At 48.2% G+C, this 19,710-nt stretch overlaps 1 protein-coding gene across 1 annotated transcript; it reads left to right on the top strand.

Moving 5' to 3' along the window:
* Nucleotides 1-1,843: 1,843 nt before the first annotated feature.
* On the top strand, nucleotides 1,844-17,234 carry pop1 (POP1 homolog, ribonuclease P/MRP subunit). The gene is made up of 16 exons (XM_088929470.1): nucleotides 1,844-1,919; nucleotides 3,282-3,419; nucleotides 3,715-3,876; nucleotides 4,454-4,629; nucleotides 5,858-6,106; nucleotides 7,005-7,092; nucleotides 7,537-7,715; nucleotides 7,867-8,129; nucleotides 8,654-8,747; nucleotides 9,089-9,197; nucleotides 9,797-9,916; nucleotides 11,380-11,498; nucleotides 11,953-12,144; nucleotides 13,007-13,161; nucleotides 13,662-13,958; nucleotides 16,177-17,234. Exons 2-16 carry the CDS (start codon nucleotides 3,284-3,286, stop codon nucleotides 16,838-16,840), a joined length of 3,003 nt encoding a protein of 1,000 aa, XP_088785596.1. The 5' UTR covers nucleotides 1,844-1,919; nucleotides 3,282-3,283; the 3' UTR covers nucleotides 16,841-17,234.
* The last annotated feature ends 2,476 nt before the right edge of the window (nucleotides 17,235-19,710 follow it).

Genomic DNA, 19,710 nt, shown 5'->3' with positions numbered 1-19,710 from the left:
CAAATCTGTCCAGCTGTCCGACTGAGAGAATCAGTTTGGATGCAGCAGATGAGTCCTTGGCGATTGCAGGATGTAGGGTGATGGCTCATTGGTCCCCCAGGGGGATCTGATCTAAGGACCAAAGGGCAGGTTTATTACCCATTTTCATTGCCCCTGGCTGGGAGGCTGACTCTGTCCAGCTGTCAGGCAGGTGTCTTCATGTACAGTGTGCTACATCACTGGAGGGCCACACTCGAGGGCAGGAAAGGGCCAGGTTAGCGGAATGAGGACCTTCACTCTTCAAGTGCTCAGCTATCACACCACCTGGAATTAGATCATTTAGACACGGGCAGAGAAAGGTAAAACATGACAAGGGAGAAACAAAACATTTGACAAAATCATTTTACTGCAAAATGTAGGTGTACGTCAGAAAGACCTGAGTACCTGGTTTTCGGACAAAACACTTCAATCAAGTCACTGGAATGGAATGTTTCTAAAGAATAAACATTTTCTTAACCGCTTTATTCGGTTCAGTGTTGTGGGGGAGGCTGGACAGTTGTCAGCCCATCACAGGGCAGACAGAGACGTGCACACACCCACACCACAGCCACTTTTTACAGAAGCCCATTAACCTACCAGTAAGTCTTTGGGCTGTGGGAGGAAACCCACACAAACTCGGGGAGATCATACAAACTCCACTCCAGGAATTGAACCCAGGGCCCCAGCTCTGAGGCAGCAATGCTAACCACATCATCAAGTACTGGATTTTTATATGAATGTAGTGACTTTTTTATTCCCAGAGCATGCATCTCACTCCATTAATAATCCCTGGTGGCCATAGAGCACCTTTCACCCTTTTGAGTGGATGCCCACTTCAACCACCCGGGTGACACACTGCAGATCAGGGAGAGAAATCACTTCGTCAGCTGAATCAGAGCGTCCAATAGCCAGGCTACCGGGGCTTCCACACCCAGCCTTAGGGACATCTCAGAATCACCTCCATCTAACCACAGCGCCTCTGTGAGGAGAAATACTGCTAATACTGCTAAGCCATTACACACTTCTCTTACTCCAGCAAAGAAAGCAACATGCTCGATCGGAACTGGTCTGAGAACCCGTTTCAGGCAGTAAGAAAAGGGAAGAGGCCCGTGACAGGCAGGGAGCTGGTATATAGGTACACAAGGCTCAGTCTGGCTCTGATGATACAGTATTGTTCTGGCTAAGTCCGAGATATATAATGAGAACAGCTGCCAAGAATCAGAGAGAAAGGAAACAGAAATCAAACAGACTTTTCTTCACAAGGCTCAGCAAGCTAAAACTAAAAAGCTTTCATACCAATACAAATGGATTTTTTTTTCCACTTGACCTCTTACAGCAGGATTCCAACACGCCTCCGGGGCCCAGTTCTGATCTCTCTGCTTAATTGAACCCTTAGCTGAAGGAGATTGAGAATACCCGCCCCAGAGCACAGTGTGCCTCAGCTCCCATGTTGGACATTGGTCTAGATGAGGTAACACCTCATGGTCTACAAATTCCACTTCCAACACTATGCTGGTTTTCCTTTTTAGGTTTCTCATCCCAGAACTACCCAAACCCAGTCCTGCTTATATTAGGATTCAAAGTAGCATCACAGAAGGCTCACATTCTGAAACAACCCCGTTGAACAATAAAACATTAATATAAGTCGTCTTGAATATAAGACAACTCATATATGGGCATATTCATCGGATATGATGTTAAAATTACGCTGCCCAATTGTTTGGTAACCATCCAGAAACGTGTCTGGTCCGTATATTGAACTACATTTCCCACTCACCTTAGAACGCTGGAAAACCGGAAGTGCTTGAAGCTCACGTGTTTTATTAAACGGAAGCAGAAGCAGCATGGTTTGAAGTAGTACCGTGGCGTCTCCTGGATAATTGTTTATGTATGCGACGCAGGTAAAATTTGTTTTTTTATATACAGGTACCGAACACCTTCTTTTAAGGTTGCAAGTAGCATGTATTTTCATAGGCCTATTATTCAGAGAAACGCAATGAAGTCACTTGTGTATTGGGTTCCAGAAACACCATCGAATTGAAATGCCCACATTCTGTAGGTAATTTTAATAACCGCTTTTGCAGGTTTGTCTTATTTTTTCTTCCGAAACAATGGTGCGGGCGCACACTTGCCATTCAGGTGTATCTTGGCCAGCTCGACTCGCCTCTTCCTGGGGGTCGCCCTCGGAAGGGGGGTCTTCTTTGTAACCTGCCCTCGGATGCCAAATTCATGCAGGCGCCGCCGGATGGTGGTTTTGGACACTTTGTATCCGGAAGAGGCCAGTTTGTGTTGGAGATCTCCAGCTGTGGTCTTCGGATTGATGGTCACCTCCCGGACCACCTGTCTCACAGCCCGCCGTGGCAGAATACACTTGCGTCCTCTCCCTGGCAGAGTGGCCACTACACCCGTAGCCTTAAATTTCTTAATAATGGACACCACTGTGGACAGTGGCAGATTGAGCTTCTTGTGGATTGTTTTATAGCCATTCCCCAGCTTGTGGAGGTCAATGACCTTTTGCCTGCTGTCTTCGGAGAGCTCTCTGACCTTAACCATGATGATGCATGCTAATGCCTTCTGAAATGTCTTTCTTCTTTGTCTTGACGGCTATCTGTGCACATTGCCGGCGCAATACCGCCACCTATTGTATCGGAGTAGGAAGTGCAATGAATATGGTCCCGTCTTAACACCGTATATGCATGATGTCAGCAGCACTGAACGTCTGCTGCGTGTTACCTCCTTTTACACTGTTTTGCAAGACGACGGGGAAACTTGGAAAGCCTCTGTCTGATGCCAGAGGTTCCCACTGCCTCACGAGCATTACGAGTAGGATTTTCTTGCGATTATTTTGAATAATTGTACTTAAAGGAGTACTTTAAGGTAGGAGTAAATGAGACTCGTGTTTTCTGGAATTCAGTGAATTATGACATGACTTTCTTCTGTTCAATGCTTTTACCGTTACTGTATAACGTTTTTTAGAGAATTGTTTTAAGCAAAATGTGCTCCATAACCCCATCTTTTAATGATGTTTTCTGTTCCTGTTTTATCAGGAGTGTGAATTTATCTAGAGGGCACTGTGTGTATGTTGTTTATATATTTTGCATGATCCTTTTCTGAGCACAGCATGCTGCAGAGTCATGTTGCAAGACTGCAGCACTTAATGCCGGGTATTATTTTGTCTCTGTGGCTTATCGTTCGCTGATTGATTGTACAATAATAGAAGCCTGTTAGCACACATTTAAAAGCCTTTTTTTTCTGTTCACCAGAGATGTCTGGAGCCAAAGAGAGGATGCACCGCAAGAAAATGAGGAACCAGCCCAGCAACATCACCTTCTCTTCCCCTGGCTGGGCGCCTCCGCAAGACAAGAGGTGCTGGAGGAACGGGGGGGAGGCTCAGCGGCAAGGTACACGCTCCGCGCTCTCTAACACTTATTAATAACCGCTTTGTTGGCCTGATCACTGTCGCTGTGCGCTTCTATACCTGCTCCAGAAATGTTGTGAGCCGAGTCCCTTTTGTCATCCTGGAAGTGGACGTGTCCAAGAATGGAAAGCCCATGAGCTGTGATGAGGAGACTGCAGCAGGCCTCTTGCTCGGCAATTGACATGAGAGAACCATCACTGCATGAGGGTGGCGAGCACTGAGTGTTGCCTGTTGTGCCGTTTTCCTCTTGCCGTGAGTGAATTTAGGTCTGTTTCTAGGTAGAAGTTATGGTGGCCCCCAGCAGCCGGGGGGGTCACGCCCTCCTTCCTCGGCCCCCAGCCCCCAGGGTCATCCGTCTGGGGGGGTCAGGGGACACCAGTGGGGGGACAGTGCAAGAGGATTCCAGGGATATTCCCAGAAGCTCCCCAGATACATCACGGGTAAGTCTGGGAACCCCGCACAGCTTCAGTGAGGGTGGGTGGTTTCAGCCCTTGTGCTCTGCTGCGGCCTGCAGCTGCAGCTTCGGCCCTGCGGGAGTCAGGCAGTACTGCCGACTCGGCGCACTGGTGAGCGAACGAAAACAGAGCAACTCCTCGCGTCTGTTCTGGGTCAGTTTAAAAACGTCAAAGGTAAAAAAAAAAATGCTTAGAATCTCTGAAACTGGACTGACCAGAAACAAAGACCCAAGTAAAAAGTTACACCAGTACGTTCAGTGACGTGGTGGTAATGTGTCTTTGCTTCTCACCAGCTGGTATGGATTATAAGGTTACTAGAGGGCCTGTTTGAAAGTAACCATGCTCTTGAAGCTGGGCTTTCAAAAACAAACAGAACGGGTTAAAGTGTGTTTCAGAAATGTAGGTAGGGAAAAATGAGGATGTGTGAGCAGCCGTGTGATTAAGTGACAGTGAGTAGCGTTGTTGCAGCCCAGTATGTAGAACAGAAATGACGCTACAGGAGCGATGGGAGGGATCGTCTCACTTTCTGCGGCTCTTCTCCTCTCCTCTCGCTCCCCGGCAGCGTCTGTGTTTGCCCAGGCCCGGGCTGCCGAGGTGGGCGCCATGCTGAGGGCCGTGACGAAGACCACGGGCAGCTCGCACGTGTTCGGCGCGCTGCCCAAGCACATGAGGCGCCGGGCCATGAGCCACAACGTCAGGCGGCTCCCCCGCCGGCTGAGGGCGGCCGCTGCGCGAGCGGTATGTTCGAACCCGCGTCTGCCGCTTCCTCTGTGCGCTATTCCAGCCTGCAGGGTTTTCTCACACTGGAACGTGTGGGAGGCTGTTATCGGCAGTTTATCTGGGTGTCCCCCTGCAATACGCCTTTGCTAAAATATTGCATATAATTAAATAACAATATTGGATGTGTAAATCACAATGTATAAAAAGTTGCTTACAAAGTAGTTTTCAGTTTAAGGTGGGGGGATTATTTGTGTTTGAGCTGTTGTTCTGCAGCCTGCTCAAGGTCAGGGGTTTACTTGTGTGCTACAGTGGGGCATTTTGCTGGAGAAGTCTGATTGAAGTACGCTTATGCTTGCTCGTGTGTACAACACAGGTCCCCCGGCCAGGGAGCCTTGAAGCCCAAAACGACATTTTTAATGGAGTTAGGTTTTGGTCATGGCGTGAACCATTTTAGGTTAAGAACCCACAGTTCTTGGTTTAAGATGAGTAAGAATTAAGACCGAATAAGGAAAGTACTACCGAAAGCATGTAGTAAAGTCACAAGTATTGAAGGATAGATCATCCTTTTTACATTTTAATTTCATCTGGTATTGTTTATAAAACACTTGCCTTATGCAAACAGAATACTTCCCGTGTTAAAGGACTAAAAATGAGAGGTAACTGAGGCCTCCGGAGTGGCTCAGCTTTTAAAGGTGCTCATCGGAGTACAGACTGTGTTCTGTGGTCCCGGGTTCGAGCCTGGGTCATCTCCCTAGCCAGCTGTGGCTTGGATTCCCAGAGCACAATTGCACAATTGCCTGGAAATTGCCACGGGGAAGGTGGAATTAGCCAGACAGGTCTCTTGGCATCCCCTGCAGCCTGCCATGGTGCCTACAGGCAGGAGTGGCCGCCGGTGAGAGGCGTCTCGAACCTCTCATTGTCCCCACACCTGCGGTACAGGGCCGTCTTGCCCGGAGTGGGTTAGAGGAGCTGGACCTACATGTCCACATTCCCTCCCGTGTGCGGTGACTGGGTTTGAAGCTGCAAGCTAAGATGTGTAAAAAAAAAAAAGTTGACCAACTGGGTGAGGACAAAAAAGAATAGCGATGTCAAATGTCTGTTCTTTTAAAAAAAACAGTTGAGAGTTTGTTAGACTAAAGCGGTGCGTGCGATTCATTTTCAAGCCAAGTGATTCCCCCACCCCCCCACCATGGATGAGCTGCTGTTTTTACCTCACCCTGCCCCCCCTGTTTGTTTGCCTCCCGAGCTGGAGAAGACGAGCCAGCAGAAGAAGGAGCAGTCGAAGAGCAAGAGCCGGCGGGCCCGGCGGAGGCACGGCAACCTGCTGCTGGAGTTCAACCGCCGGCAGCGCCGGCACGTGTGGCTGGAGACGCACATCTGGCACGCCAAGCGGTTCCACATGGTGCGGGCGTGGGGCTACAGCCTGGGGGACAGGCCGACCTCCAAGTGCTACAGGGGCTGCTACAGGGCGATGAGCAGCCACAGCCTCCTCCAGGTCCGTACTCGCGCAGGAACACGGGTTCGAGAGTGGGAAGGCGAAAGGGAGGGAGGCAGTGCTTCAACCCGTCTCGCTCACTTCGATGCTCGTAGCTGGCCGGGGGAAGTTGGGGTGCCGGCACCCACAATGGCTGGGAGAAATACTAAAGGACAGAAGTTTCTTCCGTTTGTTGTCCTGAGAAAAACGGGATGTTCTGGTGTGCTCGTCCTCGTTTTCTCTCAAGCTTTGTCCCCACTTCCTTCATTTTGCTGAATGTGCTCATAGCGTTGTTTGAAGTTATATTCCGTTTTACAACGTTTTCCGGTATATGGTGCTCAGATGTCATAAAGGTGAAGAGCCTTAGAAAGGTCACAGACGAGATGGCCACTTCTAGTTCCTCATGCCCACGACCTCCTCCAGCTGTTTCTCAGACGAAGCCAGGGAGGGTACTGGCTTCAACATTGTGGTTTACATGTGCCTCCTTTGCCCCTTATGACAAACTGTTAGAGATGCGGCTAAATATTTAACAAGGGCATATAAAAAGACATACAGCATTAGAATTAAACCAAAGTTTATTTTATCTTTAGTGAACACGTTACCCTGGCAATAGCATCCAGAATATGCACTGGCATACTTTGTACAGATGTTTCATAAGTTCCAAAATGCAAAAGGCACGACAGAAAAAAGTAAAATTGTGCCCTCTACGACTGTTTTTCCATCTTTGCGAGATCCAGTCCTAGGTGTGACTGTAGTCCAATTGGAAGATTCAAAAAAAGGAAAGTAAAAGGCAAATTCTGTTGTTTTGTTGTTCAAACTCATTGATAAAACCAAACACAGGCACTATACAAACAGTGTAGATTTGTTTGATGTTTAGACCCCTAGATTTCTATGTTTAAGTGACTTGTTCTTGTCACAGGACCTGTCCTACTATTGCTGTGTGGAAGTGAAGGGAGAGGAGGACACGCTGTTAAGGGCTCTGGCTCGGCTCACCAGTAAGGAGACTGGTGAGTGTCTGAGAGCTACTCTACTTCCTCAGGGATTCTGATCCACAATCCTCGCCTTCAACCACTCAAGTCCCAGTTGTAATTGTGTAGTTATGACAAATGCCATTCAGTGACGGTGGACCTGAGATGGATACTTTATTGATCCCGTGAGGGAAATTGCAGTGCAACAGTCAACACAGCACAGTGTAATGAAATAATACAACAATACAATGCATACAATACCATGAGTACAGTTGGTGAGAAGAGCACTAAAAAAAAAGTTGCTCACAGTACAGAATATACAAAAAAGGGAACAGTACAAAAAAAGTTGTGTTGTACATTATGACAATATATGGAGGCCCTCACAAATAGAATGACAGCCACGGGGAGCTGCTCCTGATGAAAAGTAGACTTGGGCTATCATTCTGGCAGTGCTGGTTGCGTGACGCTGGTTTCTCTCCGCAGGACCGACGTTCGGAGCCGTGGCGTGCCTGTCGGGGAGGCGGCAGGGCTCCGTGGTGGTGCACAGAGCGGACCGGTACCCCGCGGAGCCGCTGGGACAGGTCCTGTTCATGTGGAGACCGAAGAGGGGGCCCTCCAGTCACCGGCAGCTGTGGCTTTGGGTCCATCCCACCCTGAAGCAGGTCCGGAGTTTCCCGGAGCTGTCGCCTAAGAATCCGCCAGCCTGCCCGTCTGGCAGGGCGCGGTCTCCTAGAACGAAGAGCGTTCTCGTTTTCCGTGTTTCTGTTTTGTTTTTCCCCCTGTAACCTTACTTGGAGTCCCTGTCTGTTCCAGGACCTGCTGCCCGAGCTGCAGCTCGTGTGCCAGTGCTCGGAGCCGCTGGAGCCCGGGGCTCCTGTGGCCCTGCCCGTCCTGGCACGGGGCTCAGCGGAGGAGCCTGTGGAAGCGCCAGAAGCACAGCGCCCTGGGAAGAAGAGAAAGCGGAGCGGCGCGGAGGGAGAGGCAGCGGTGCCCGTGAAGAAGATCATCGGAGACGGCACTCGGCAGTCCGTGACCCCACTTTCCTGGAAATCGGAGGTCACTGGGATAGTCATAAGGTAGCCTTTTCTAGGGTGACGAATCACCTGTGAGGCCTTTTCAGCTAGACTTCGAAAAGGTTTGAGTTTTAACTGCGATTATCCTTCCAGAGGGGTTCATTCCTGGAATTAGAACTGTGTGGGTTTTGTGAGCTCCAGCACAGCGGCCACTTGGAAGTGTTTCATCAGACGGTTTCCAGTAGCCCCTGGTATAAAACATCAGTTCAGTACTTGATATCAAAACCACCGTATATAGTCCATATATGTCAGATTATTATTCAGTCAAAATCATGATCGGTATGGCCAGTGCAATCTTCAGTTGGCATGAAAAAAAATCTTTATTAGTTTCAAATGCCTACTTATGTCAAATGTTTACATGCGTGCTTTTTTTGGTTTCCAAGTCACAAACGATTTAGCCTTGCCCTGCACATGTGCTAATCTAGGCTGGTGCATTCTGAGAATCTCGCAAGCATCTTGCAGAACTTGCCCAGTGAGTCTGCGATGCTGCCATCCACTTATTGCAGAAATATTGTGTTGCCTTTTAGTGACCTCACCATGGAAATCTTGAGGTTTCGACTCATTGGACCTCTTTCCCACTGCGTTCTCACAGATACCCTGACGCCTGCTACTGACTGGGAGGTAAGGAGCCGTTTCCTAAAACTGTCATTGTAACAGAGTTACTGGGTATATCTAAGAATGTGCAAAGTTTGTTCCTTTGGAGGTACATTGGTACGTGCTTACCTTTTGGGCCTTTCATGCTGTAGTAAGATTTTATCACATAAGCTGCCTGCTCACATTTGTGTTGTACTGTCAGAAAGGGATTCTTTTTCTGTTATGCTGGGTTTCTTCTGGTAAGCTTAGACTAGCCTTACAAGGTCTGTGTTGATTGTAATCAGAGTATTTCAAGGGGATTGGGGCAGATGGGTTTTTTTTTCCCGTGTTCTCACAATGGACCCAAGACAGGTTTCCATTTCTTCCAGCCGGACGGCATGACCGAAACATCTCACCTCTGGTGGCCTGAGCAGTGCAAGGATGGCGACAACCTCTCACTTCACCATCGCCAAGCAGACATCTTTCGGCAGCTGAAAGGTTGGTCTCTCTTGTCTTTCTTGCGTATTGTTTTCCATTGTCATCTGAAGCCTTTTTTTAAGTGGCTGCTTGGGGAAGCAAGGCTGTGCTGTCTAAGGGTTACCTTAGCTCTTTTTCACCTCTTTATCCAGGAATGCAGGTGGGCTCTCATGACATTTCTTCACACTACGCTGATGCACTTAGGACTCTCAAACAAAATAGTGCATTTCCCAGATCTCCCAATACGCATATCAGGAGGCGATCATACCACTCGATCATACTGCTCGATTTTAATTTCGGGTTTCTGAATTTAACTTGACCTCCAATATCTCAATTGACAGAAAGACACCGTCTCAGGTCAGCAGCCTGCTAGCCATGTACGCAACCTGGGGCCGCAAGATCAGAAATAAAGAACAGGAACATGATCATGTAGCTGTTTGTTTTAGTAATTATTCTCAGGTGTTCCAAGTGCTTACTTCAGTAAATCTGTCCCTTTGCGTTCATGTGGTTGATTATGCCCTGTTTCTGGAGCACGTTGGGTTATGTGCAAAGTGAAAAGATGGCGTTTCAGCTCGTTTGGCTTCACAACTGCCTGAAATGCATGTGGATATTCCTTCCAGGGGTCTGCTCTTCTGCGGAGATCCCAGCAGGCACTATTCTTGGACTCGCTGTTGATGACCCCAGGCTGACTTTGCCAACCAGGAGGAGCAAAACATTGCCTGATCTCGAGCAGATGCAAGGTACCCCCAAGAGACTAGGCCGCACGAAAGACGGCCTCGATTTCTTCAAGTATCGGCATGCGCTTTGCAGACTTTGCGTTCGTAAAGCAGTCATTCCCATCCCATAGGGTTTTCAGTCGAATTTCAGTTGAATCAGTTGATTACTAATGACATTAATGTAAAACGCTGAAGGTTTCTGTTGGAGAAATTTTCCCGCTTCCTGTCTCAGAAGTTAAGTTTTTATTTCATGTGCATGGGAGCGGAACACACAGAGATGCTCAGTGTATAATTCCTGAGTAATTAAATTTGAACAGCCCTTAAATATTTTTCAGTGATCTGTTATGCTTCCCTGTGCTGATCAGATTGGCAGCATTCCAAGATCACACATCTTCCTCTTCACTGTTTGCCGAAGATAATTTCTTTTAATGCCAATTGGTTACTTAGTTTTGTAGCACAGCGTTTCTATAGAACACAGTATAGAATTACATAGTGGCCCTTGTGTCCAGCGTGCTTCTCTTCCAGTTCCGTTTGTCCATTATATAGTACTGCAGCTACAGCAGAAAAAGTATGTACAACGTTCACAGAGATCCTCTCAACATGCCTGTCCTGAGCGTGGAAGGTATCGGCATGTTTCCGCTGGCCTTGTGCTCCTGGGGAGCCTCTGCTTGTCCGTGCAGATGATCCAGGTTCGAATCCTGGCAAGACCCACCAGGTGCTGTGCTTGGACCACGCCTCGGTTCCAGGTTTAGCTTTGTCATCGTGCTGCTTATTCGAGTTTCATCTCTTGTGCTCTTGTATGATACTTGGCATAGTGTCGTATGATCTTTTTTGTACAAAATGCTGCTCAAGGCAGTTAGCTTTTAAACTCTTCAGACAGTACTTAACCCAAGACCTAGAATTCCCATCTTCTTTTTTGCATTTGTAATTTTAAATAACCATACATAAAATACAAAACTCATTACAGAAAATGCAATTCTATTTGTGTAGTGCCCTTCCAGCAAAGGCATCTCAGATTGCTTTGCCAGATTAAAATGGGCACGAGTGAGCAAAATACACCCCATGTATTGTTAAAAACATTCAGGGTTTCAGCATCGCTATTGATATATTCTGTCTGAACAAGAAAGATAAGTGTTTTCATTATCATTCAGTATAATTCCCTCTTCAGTCAATGCACTTATTCCACTTAAGTCCTGTTAATGAGAGCACCAGTACACCCAGATCGGGATAACCTAAGGCACCCAAGTGCAGTTATTGATTCAAGATGGGTATCAACATACAGCTTTCTCAATAGTCTCACCCTGGGAGGGAGGGAATGCTGAGCCACTGCAGGCATGTCCAGGATTGGAGATTGCGGTTTAATTGCTCCAAGTGCTTCTGATATTGAGGGAGCCCATGGGCCCATCGCCCATTGCAGAGTGAGGGAGCTGGTACCATCCTTACTGCTGGTTAGACAGAGGTCTGTTTTTCGTCCCTCGGTCTTCCAGGGGGAGGGGAGGAGACCAGATTGTTGACCCTTCAGGGAGTCCCGGCAGAATGCTGCGAGAGCCCCTTGTGGGAGCAAGCTGTCCGGGACAATGTCACGGAAAATAAAATTCCGGAACAGGTATTTCTGCATCCGCCTTGGGTGCATGTGCTCAACTTTCTGTATATGATAATATATTGGGTTTTTTTTTCAATCTGTTACTAATAATGTTTATGCTCTAGTGTATTATTTACTTAATAAAGTTAATAATGCAAAGAAATAATGATAAAGGTGGAAAAAGAAAATAAAACTTTATAGACTTAAAGGCTTTTTTTCCATTTTCAGTGGCTAAGAGATCTAAGAATGCATATTAAAGCAACTTACTCTGAACCATTTTATATTTTAGTTTATATCTAACCTGTCAAAGATAAGACTGCATGAGTTGCCTGTAAATACTTCAGTTTCTTCTTGAGCATCACCACTGATCAGGACCAGATAAGGCAGGGAAACAGGCCCTGCAGGTGTGTGGTGGGGTACAGAAAGGGCAGGAGGTCGATGCCCTGGTTCTGGCTGGCCCTGACCGCTGTGTTTGCAGGAGCTGAACCGTATGAGGAGTGAGCTTCTGGTCCCGGCGTCCCAGCTGAGCCCCACTCCCCCTCAGTCCAGGGTCCCGGTCCTGCTTGTGCATCAGCCGGGGAAGCAGGTCGGAGAGGAGAAGTCATCCTGGGGTACGGGGTGGGACCTCCTGCTCCCCAAAGGCTGGGGCATGGCTTTCTGGATACCTCTGGTACGTGCAGCTGGTGAAGTGGTCTGATCCCGTGCCTGTTGGCTGTTTGTCACGGTGCATGTGAAGAGAAATGTTCTCAGAGCATGAATATAGCAGCTCCACAACGGATGCAAAGCACTGTCTGTCACCTGTGCTTGTGCCATGTGGTCTGTTTCAGGTTTTCTTAACGGACTATAGCAAGTCCAGCATCAAAACCCTTCTTGACAGCTCCGCGTCAGTTCTTGCCTTTGGATACTTCATGTAACGGCATTAGTTTTTAACCAGTTTATTTAAACTGACCTTTAAGCCTCTTCACATTCAGAATCTGTGATGCATGGAAGCAGTGTGCTGCTGCTGAACTAACAGACAGGCTTTCAGTGTGTTTTCAATTGCCTTTGCAAAACTGGGGTTTTTGAATATGACAGACCATTGTTCTGGGGAAAAAACAAAATTATAAAATAAGGGAAATATACATTTGAAAAAGTCCTATTTTAAAAAAATGGGGGCCATTAAACCTTCATGTATTGTACTCTTGACTTAATCTCGCTGTTTATTGTTAAGATTTCCTAAGCTGTTCAGTTAAAAATCGGATTTTGTTCAGCAACATTCCTAAAGCAGTTTAGGATTAATAGGGAAAGTGTGTGAGGTGTTGTTGTAGAACAGCAACCCTTTTACTCAGGGGGCTGTGTAGCCAGTGTAGTCATGTTGCTGATGGGGGGGGGGGGCAGGTGGCACAGTGACTAGAGAGCTCTCCAAGTGGAGCCTGGACATCTAAGGTCTCCTCATAGCAAGTGTTGAAAACCGATGTACAGTAGTTATTGCCCCCGTGTGAAGACGCACCTGTCCGCGCTGTGAACCGGAACGCCACGTCTCTCTCTCTCAGATATTCCGCGGCGTCCGTGTTGGGGGCCTGCAGGAGGCGCTGAAGCACTCCCAGAACAAAGGGGCCCCGCACTTCCCGGGCGACTTCCCGGACTGCCCTGCCGGCGCCCGATTCCTGCGGGAACAGGAGACGCAGCTCGTGGACCACTACAGGAGGTAGAGTCACGTCCCTGGCTACTGTGCAGCACGGAGCAGGACTTACGGATCACGTGGCTTCAGCAGGCAGATTTCCTGTGATGAATCGTTTGCGAGTGTAGAGACCAGTTTGCCCACATGCTCAGAAGAGGAGCTGTCTAGTTGTCGTACGTTTCAAAATAATGATATAATTTTCACTTTCAAAGTTTAATAATCAAATGAAAGAACCAGATGATGATGATGATGTTGTTATTATTATTAAAATACCTGAAGGCATTGGTTTCTGCAATTTGTTGTTGAGGTTTTTTTCACGACATTCATTTTGCTCTAAAAGCTGAAAAGGTTTAGCTAGATGAACTGCACACTACTTATTTAACAGTGGGGGGAAATGTTTTTTTTTTCCCCAGCAAAACGCTGGCAAGTTTTTCACACACCCAACGCAGTTCTAGAAGCAGGCGACGCATGTCTGGAAATGTCGTGAGCTGTGAGAGGCCCTAAATCCTGTGTTTTGTTCGGTGTAGGCGTCCCCCTGCCAAGAGGCCGAATTACATCAAACACGGCTGCCTTGCGCCCTTCCGCTGCCCCTGGCAACAGCTGGCGGAGGAGTGGGAAATGATCGTGAAAGAGGAGCTCCCTGCCTCGGAGGGCCACGCCAGACCTGCTCCTGAGGCTCCGGGCCCTGAAGAGCACCGTTCCCAAGCTGCAGGCAGAGAGGAGGGATCGGCACCGCGGCCAGAGTTTCCAGGAGGCCCGGAGCGTGGCAGCACTAATGCTCTGAGCGACGCTGTGGTGGCGGTGGCCAAGTTCAAGGTCCTGAGGTTGGTGGGATTACGATTACGGACAACTGGAGACTTGTTACCATCAGAATTATGTTTAATGAGTAAAGAAAGGGAGCGGCACAGTGGCGCGGTGGTCAGCATTGCTGCCTCGCAGCGCTGGGGCCCTGGGTGCAGTCCCTGGGGTGCTCTCTGTGTGGAGTTTGCATGTTCTCCCTGCGTTTGTGTCGGTTTCCTCCGGGTGCTCTGGTATCCTCCTACGGTCCAGACATACTGGTAGGTTAATTGGCATCTAGGTAAACTGGCCCTGCTGTGAGTGTGTGCGTATCTGTGTGTATCTGCCCAGCAACGGACTGGCGTCCCGTCCAGGGTGTACCCTGCCTGCCGCCTGGTACTTACCAGGATAGACCCCAGTTCTCCCGTGACCCTGAATTCGAAAAAGCGCTTAGAAGACGGGTGGATGGAATGAAAAGGCAGTGCCCTTGATGGTGCACCTGCATCAATGTCACCTTATGGACTCCGGTGATCGGTATTGTTCTTCCTGCAGTGCCCTGTCTTGTCCTCTCTCAGGCACACATATCCCATCTTCTCCTGTTCTTTCCCCCAGCGCCCGCTAACCTTCATCCCACTTTTCGCTGCGTTGCGGCTCAGTTGTGTGAGAGAGACTCTGTGTTCGAATAGAGACGTCCCTTAGATGACTCATGGTGGGTGGTTGTGTTTATTGCAGGGGTACACACCAGTCCTAGTGAGCTGGTCTTACAAATCCCCCTTTATCTCCAGCCCCTGAATGCGCTGGAGTGGGGGAAGGGAGTAATGTTGGGCCCGTCAAGGGATTTAAGTCAATAATGTAGTCTGGAGCTCTAGTGAAATGAAAGCACTATAAGACACTACTTATAGTCTTACAGGCCTGGAGTGGTGGTTGCGCAGCAGGCAAATGTTCTGAATGCAGACCTGCTTTTCTTTTGCGTGTTGAAGGTTGTAATTTAATTTAATGAGACCTCCTTACTCTGACAGGAATTATTCCAACATTTTTCTGCACAGATGTTATGTAACCTTGAAATTAGACAAATTCCGTGTACAAAACGGACAAACTGTGCTGATAATTACTGTAGTTCAGTTCTGCTCTGTTGGGGCTATGCTTCATTCATTTTAAAACGAAATCACTGCTATTATGCATCATGGCTGCATAAACCAAAACTATAAGAGACTCAGCTGGGGATGTTTTTAGTATAAATGCTTATTTTAACAAGGTTACTTATCAAACACCAGCCAATTGCTAATGGAATACGGGCACTGGCATGGTTTTTATTCACAGTGGATATTTAGTAAAATCCACTACAGTCTTTTTTTCCATTGCAAGGTGTCTTTTGCATTAGGTGGGTTAATTTATTTTCCAAGTCAAGATATTCCACATCGGCATAAAAGCAAGAAATTATTGAATAGTAAGAATTTTTCGTGAGTAATTAGACATCACCGTGCATGTCAGGGTAATTAAGGGCACCCTGTGCTTTAGTTTGAAAAGAGATCTTTTCTGTTTGTGAAAGTTATGCTAAAGTGACAGCCCTTGCCTAAGAATGCAGTTTAGCCGATTCTCAGCCCAGGAAATGAGAATGACGATATAGGCCAGGGTATGGAGATAAACTCCTTTGTGCCATACTAGTAAATATTCAAGAGGACAGAATTTGTCATGCCTTATTTGGCATTCTATTCCATATGCTGTACTTTCCACATTCATAAACATGTTTGTAATCCCAGCCTCAGACAGAGAGAAACATATCGCAGGGAGCAGAATGAAATGGGGAAATGAAAAACGCAAGAGCCTGTCATGCGTACTAAAAACATTACCTTGCATTTCTTTGTAACCGGAGCATCTGAAAAATGAATGCATGACCTTTTCAGAATAAACGGCTGAACCAGAGCAGAGCACAAAGGTAGAAGCTATGTGGACGTGCATTTAAAGGCAAGAGCAGGAGGCTCTTCTTTACCTAAAGGCATGGGGGGATATGGAACAAGCTATTCGTGTCATTTTGTTGGGCCCGTACCTGGGCTTCTTTCAATGAACTACTGCTAACTGAGCAAGATGGGGAGAGTGGTCTCTTCTCGTTTGTAATCTCTCTTATGCTCTCATCGTGGTCCATATTAACAGACTGTATTGTCCAGCGCTCTATTGCAATTTCGCACCCGCTTCGGGAGACTAGTGTACAGGTGACCCCATCTGGCCCGAGCGTGAGACAGCTCTGTTGTGTTTGTGTTGCCCCAGGAGCAGGAAGGCGCTGCGGCAGGTGTCAGCCTGGTGCAGGCCCACCTCGGCGAGAGGTCAGAGGCTGCGTTGGCGTGCGCCGGCCCCCGCGCAGGAGCAGCAGCAGCAGCAGCTGACCCCCGCGGTCGTGGCGTCCGTCTGCGAGACCCACGGCAGGAGTCTGGTCTGGACGAGGCTGTCCCTGCTGAGGAAGGGCCGCCCCACGCTGCACGCCATGATCTGCATCCCTGCCCCCGAGGACATCCAGCGGCTGCGCGCGGACCCGGCCTACTGCGGGCCGCAGGAGCCCCGGCACAAGGACCACTTCAAGCACCGGCGGGGCAGGAGGAGGCAGGAGGAGGGGGAGAGTCCGGGGGAAGGCGGCGGTGCTCCCGAACGCCTCGGCCAGGCGCTGGCGGCCGGCCCCCCAGAGCCCCCCGCCGCGGGCCTGTGGCCCGAGCCCCTGCCCAGCGTGACCTCGCACTGCTCCCGGGTGCTGCTGGGGTTCGTCACGCAAGGGGACTTCTCCCTGCCGGCAGGCTGCGGGGAGGCCCTGGGCTTCGTCAGCCTGGCCGGGCTGCTGCACATGCTCTCCGGGCAGCCCGCCGGCTCCAGGGGCCTGGTGCTGGTCAGGGGCGCCGCCTCGCTGCAGTACCGCTTCGCCAAGATCAACGTCGAGGTGTGACCGGCGCTCGATGTCAACCGCCCTGGGAAGCCGTGACCGTGTGGCACTGCACGCAAGACCAGAACACAGGGACAAGGTGACGGCCGGTATCCCCGCTGGATGGACACGAAACCAAAGGCAAAACTTTAAACTGACCCAGAAGACAATTCCAGAAGGTGGCAAACACCGAGGAAGCAGAAGGTGCAGGCTAGGCAGGAGGGTTGAATGAGAAATAAAGTGCGTTTCTGTGCGAGACAGAATTATCTTATGGCCCGCAGAAGAGTTTGCACGGTGTATTCAAAGTCCATGTGCCAGGAGATGGACATTTCAGTTATGAAAATCGTTTCACAGTTTTGTTTATAGCTAAAATTTAATGTTGCCTTATCCGCAATAAAATAAGCCTCACTGCCATCAAGGTGTGTAAATTTAAGATTATTTTTTTCCAACTACGGTTTCATTTTCTTTGGTAAATGCTTGTCGGTTCTGCCAGTTGTGCCCTTTTTGGTCGATATGCTTTATGGCGGTTTTAGAGGTATTTTAAACGCAGAACGCTGGGGTCCAGCAATGTTGTTCCATGACATGCGGTTACAAACTGTTCAGCAGATTTTTATATAGCCTTCCTTCAGACATAATTTCATGGTTTATGAACGTGTGTGTAGGTGTTTGTCAGGAAAATCCTGTTGCCTAGCAACGGTAGAAAAGAAGGCACCTCATTGAGACCAACTACGTATACTGTGTGCGAGCAGCTTTTTGTTTGAACAATAGAAGGTGAACTTGCCAGACTGTAAAATATATCTATACATGCACAAAGAATCTTTAAGTCAGGATGATCCAAAAAAATGAAACGGATGCTGCAGGCTAGGTCTACAGTATTTGACACTACAGGTTTTAAAATCGATAGCCGATATGTTCAGACCTGCCAGCATGTCAACACAGAGGTTACCCTTGTTGAAGGGTGGACAGTTTCAGCATGTCTTCATGGTTGTTACTTTGTCGGTCAGTGTTTAAAAGCTCAGAAGAAAAGACCTTGCTTATTTCCAGTTTTAAAGGGTAAGCCGAGCTAGTTGTCTGGCTAGAAGTATCGGTCACTCGGTGGCTTTGATTTCTAACCCTGGCTTGTTCCTGGCTTTAAGTCTTAGTGAGCTGCTTGTGGTGCCAGAAAACTGGATACATTTGTGTTTTCTGCAGGTCCTCCTTTTGAATTTTCATTTTTAAGATCTTTTTTTTATAATACAGTTTGAATTAAATGCAGTAATGCTAAGGTTACTGGCCTGTTTGTAATAATACAAAGTACTGACTTGGAATGCTTGTTTCATACTTGTGGGAGTATTTTAAGAACAAAAAAAAAAGAGTTTCCTGATCTTTATAGAGTGATTTGTATCTTGAAGCTTTACAGGTATAAGAGGGGAGGCAGCTCCATCACTAGCTCGGGTGAATAAGTGAGAAATTGCCTCTCCAATTGAATTAAAGGGGGGAACTTGTGGCCAGCCCGCAATGGAATTGAGCCAAGACACCCTGTCATTCTTTCATCCGCCACTAGGTGGCATTCCAACCTTTTCATTGCGTGATTAAAACACGACGCGTTTTAGAGAAAACTACCAGGCGGCAGCACGGCGCTCATTCAGCGCAAGTGGCGCCGTGATGTGATGAAAATAATACATATTAGACCATAAACTACCTATCCCATGACTTCGAGTTCGTAAATGTCGTACGGTTTCCACAGTGACCGCTGCGTGCTCATAGCTGAGTATCTTCAGGAGGACTTGTCGTTGCCACCTTCTGTTTTTTGAAAACAGGATTTTATCGTCTCTGTAGAGGAGATCACTTGCCCAGAAAGCTCCGTATTTATATATCGATTCGTCCCCCCAGTTCACACTGCCGGTAGTATAACTGAGAGTAACAGTTGTTACGTGTTGTAACATTATCACAGCCTAGTCCTCATGTTAAGCAGCAGGCAAGGCGAAGCAAAAGAAAGCTATCGCAAGCAAATCTCTTAAGCACCCCCTCCTTTGTGAATTGCTACAACTCGGACAAGGTGGACGCCTGATCAAACGTGACCTCCACAACCCTCGTCTAGCGCAGCGCCCGAAGTGACACCTATCTGACCACGCAAGTCGAGTGCAAAAAAAAAAAGATTTGTTTCTTTTCAGGGCTGCTGCTCTTGTAAGGAATTCACCTATTTGATACTGACTGGGCAGGAAATTCCCATGGGGGGGGGGGGGGGGGTGTTGAAATTTCTTGCAGGAAAAGACGGGAGGCAGGTGCTGCGCGTGAGTGGGTGGGCTCCATGGCAACCCTCGTGCGGCCAAATGGAGCGACACCGAGCACACGCGCGTTTCTGAGCCCCTTCGCTTAAACAGACCCCCCAGGGGCTTGAAAAGTAGGAAAACGCAAGCATGAAAAATAGGTTTCAGGTTGTTAAATTACGAAGCGTGCTTTGCCAAGTCTTTCCAACTTGTATTTCAAGCACAAATCTTAAAAAAAAAAACAACCAAAAACAACCCGTAGTTGTTACTCTGCAATCCAGAGTGGAAGATGCTAAAAATGCTGAGGCGGTCAGAGCCCATGAATGTCTACCTACCGCGACACTAACATCGGGGCGTCCCGTAAGGACACAAATCTGAAAGCCCGCCCCCCTGCTTTGGGGTTTTGATTGTATGAAAAATAACACGCTACAGGATAGAGACATAGTTGTAATATAAACGTGTAAAGGCGGACAGGTTGGAAGTACTTCAATATTTTAAGACGTCTTTGTTCGACGATGACAGCGCAGTAGAAAGCGTAGCTCGCAACTCTCCGGGGCTCCAGGCCTGTGAGATCTGAGGTCATCGCCACACACTGTACCTAAAGCCATGCATTCCTGGCAAGGCTGTAGATTCCAGCACCCACGT

The sequence above is a fragment of the Atractosteus spatula genome, chromosome 12 (assembly GCF_055471065.1).
Source record: "Atractosteus spatula isolate fAtrSpa1 chromosome 12, fAtrSpa1.hap1, whole genome shotgun sequence".
Taxonomy (NCBI): Eukaryota; Metazoa; Chordata; class Actinopteri; order Semionotiformes; family Lepisosteidae; genus Atractosteus; species Atractosteus spatula.
This window is presented reverse-complemented; position numbering and strand designations above follow the sequence as displayed.

What these genes read in the sequence shown, in the direction of transcription:
- pop1 (XM_088929470.1), top strand. Translation starts at nt 3,284, where the DNA reads ATGTCTGGAGCCAAAGAGAGGATGCACCGCAAGAAAATGAGGAACCAG. An exon ending in CATCTTTCGGCAGCTGAAAG is followed by an intron (nt 9,198 to 9,796) that starts GTTGGTCTCTCT and finishes TATTCCTTCCAG; the next exon opens with GGGTCTGCTCTTCTGCGGAG. An exon ending in CTCGTGGACCACTACAGGAG is followed by an intron (nt 13,162 to 13,661) that starts GTAGAGTCACGT and finishes TGTTCGGTGTAG; the next exon opens with GCGTCCCCCTGCCAAGAGGC.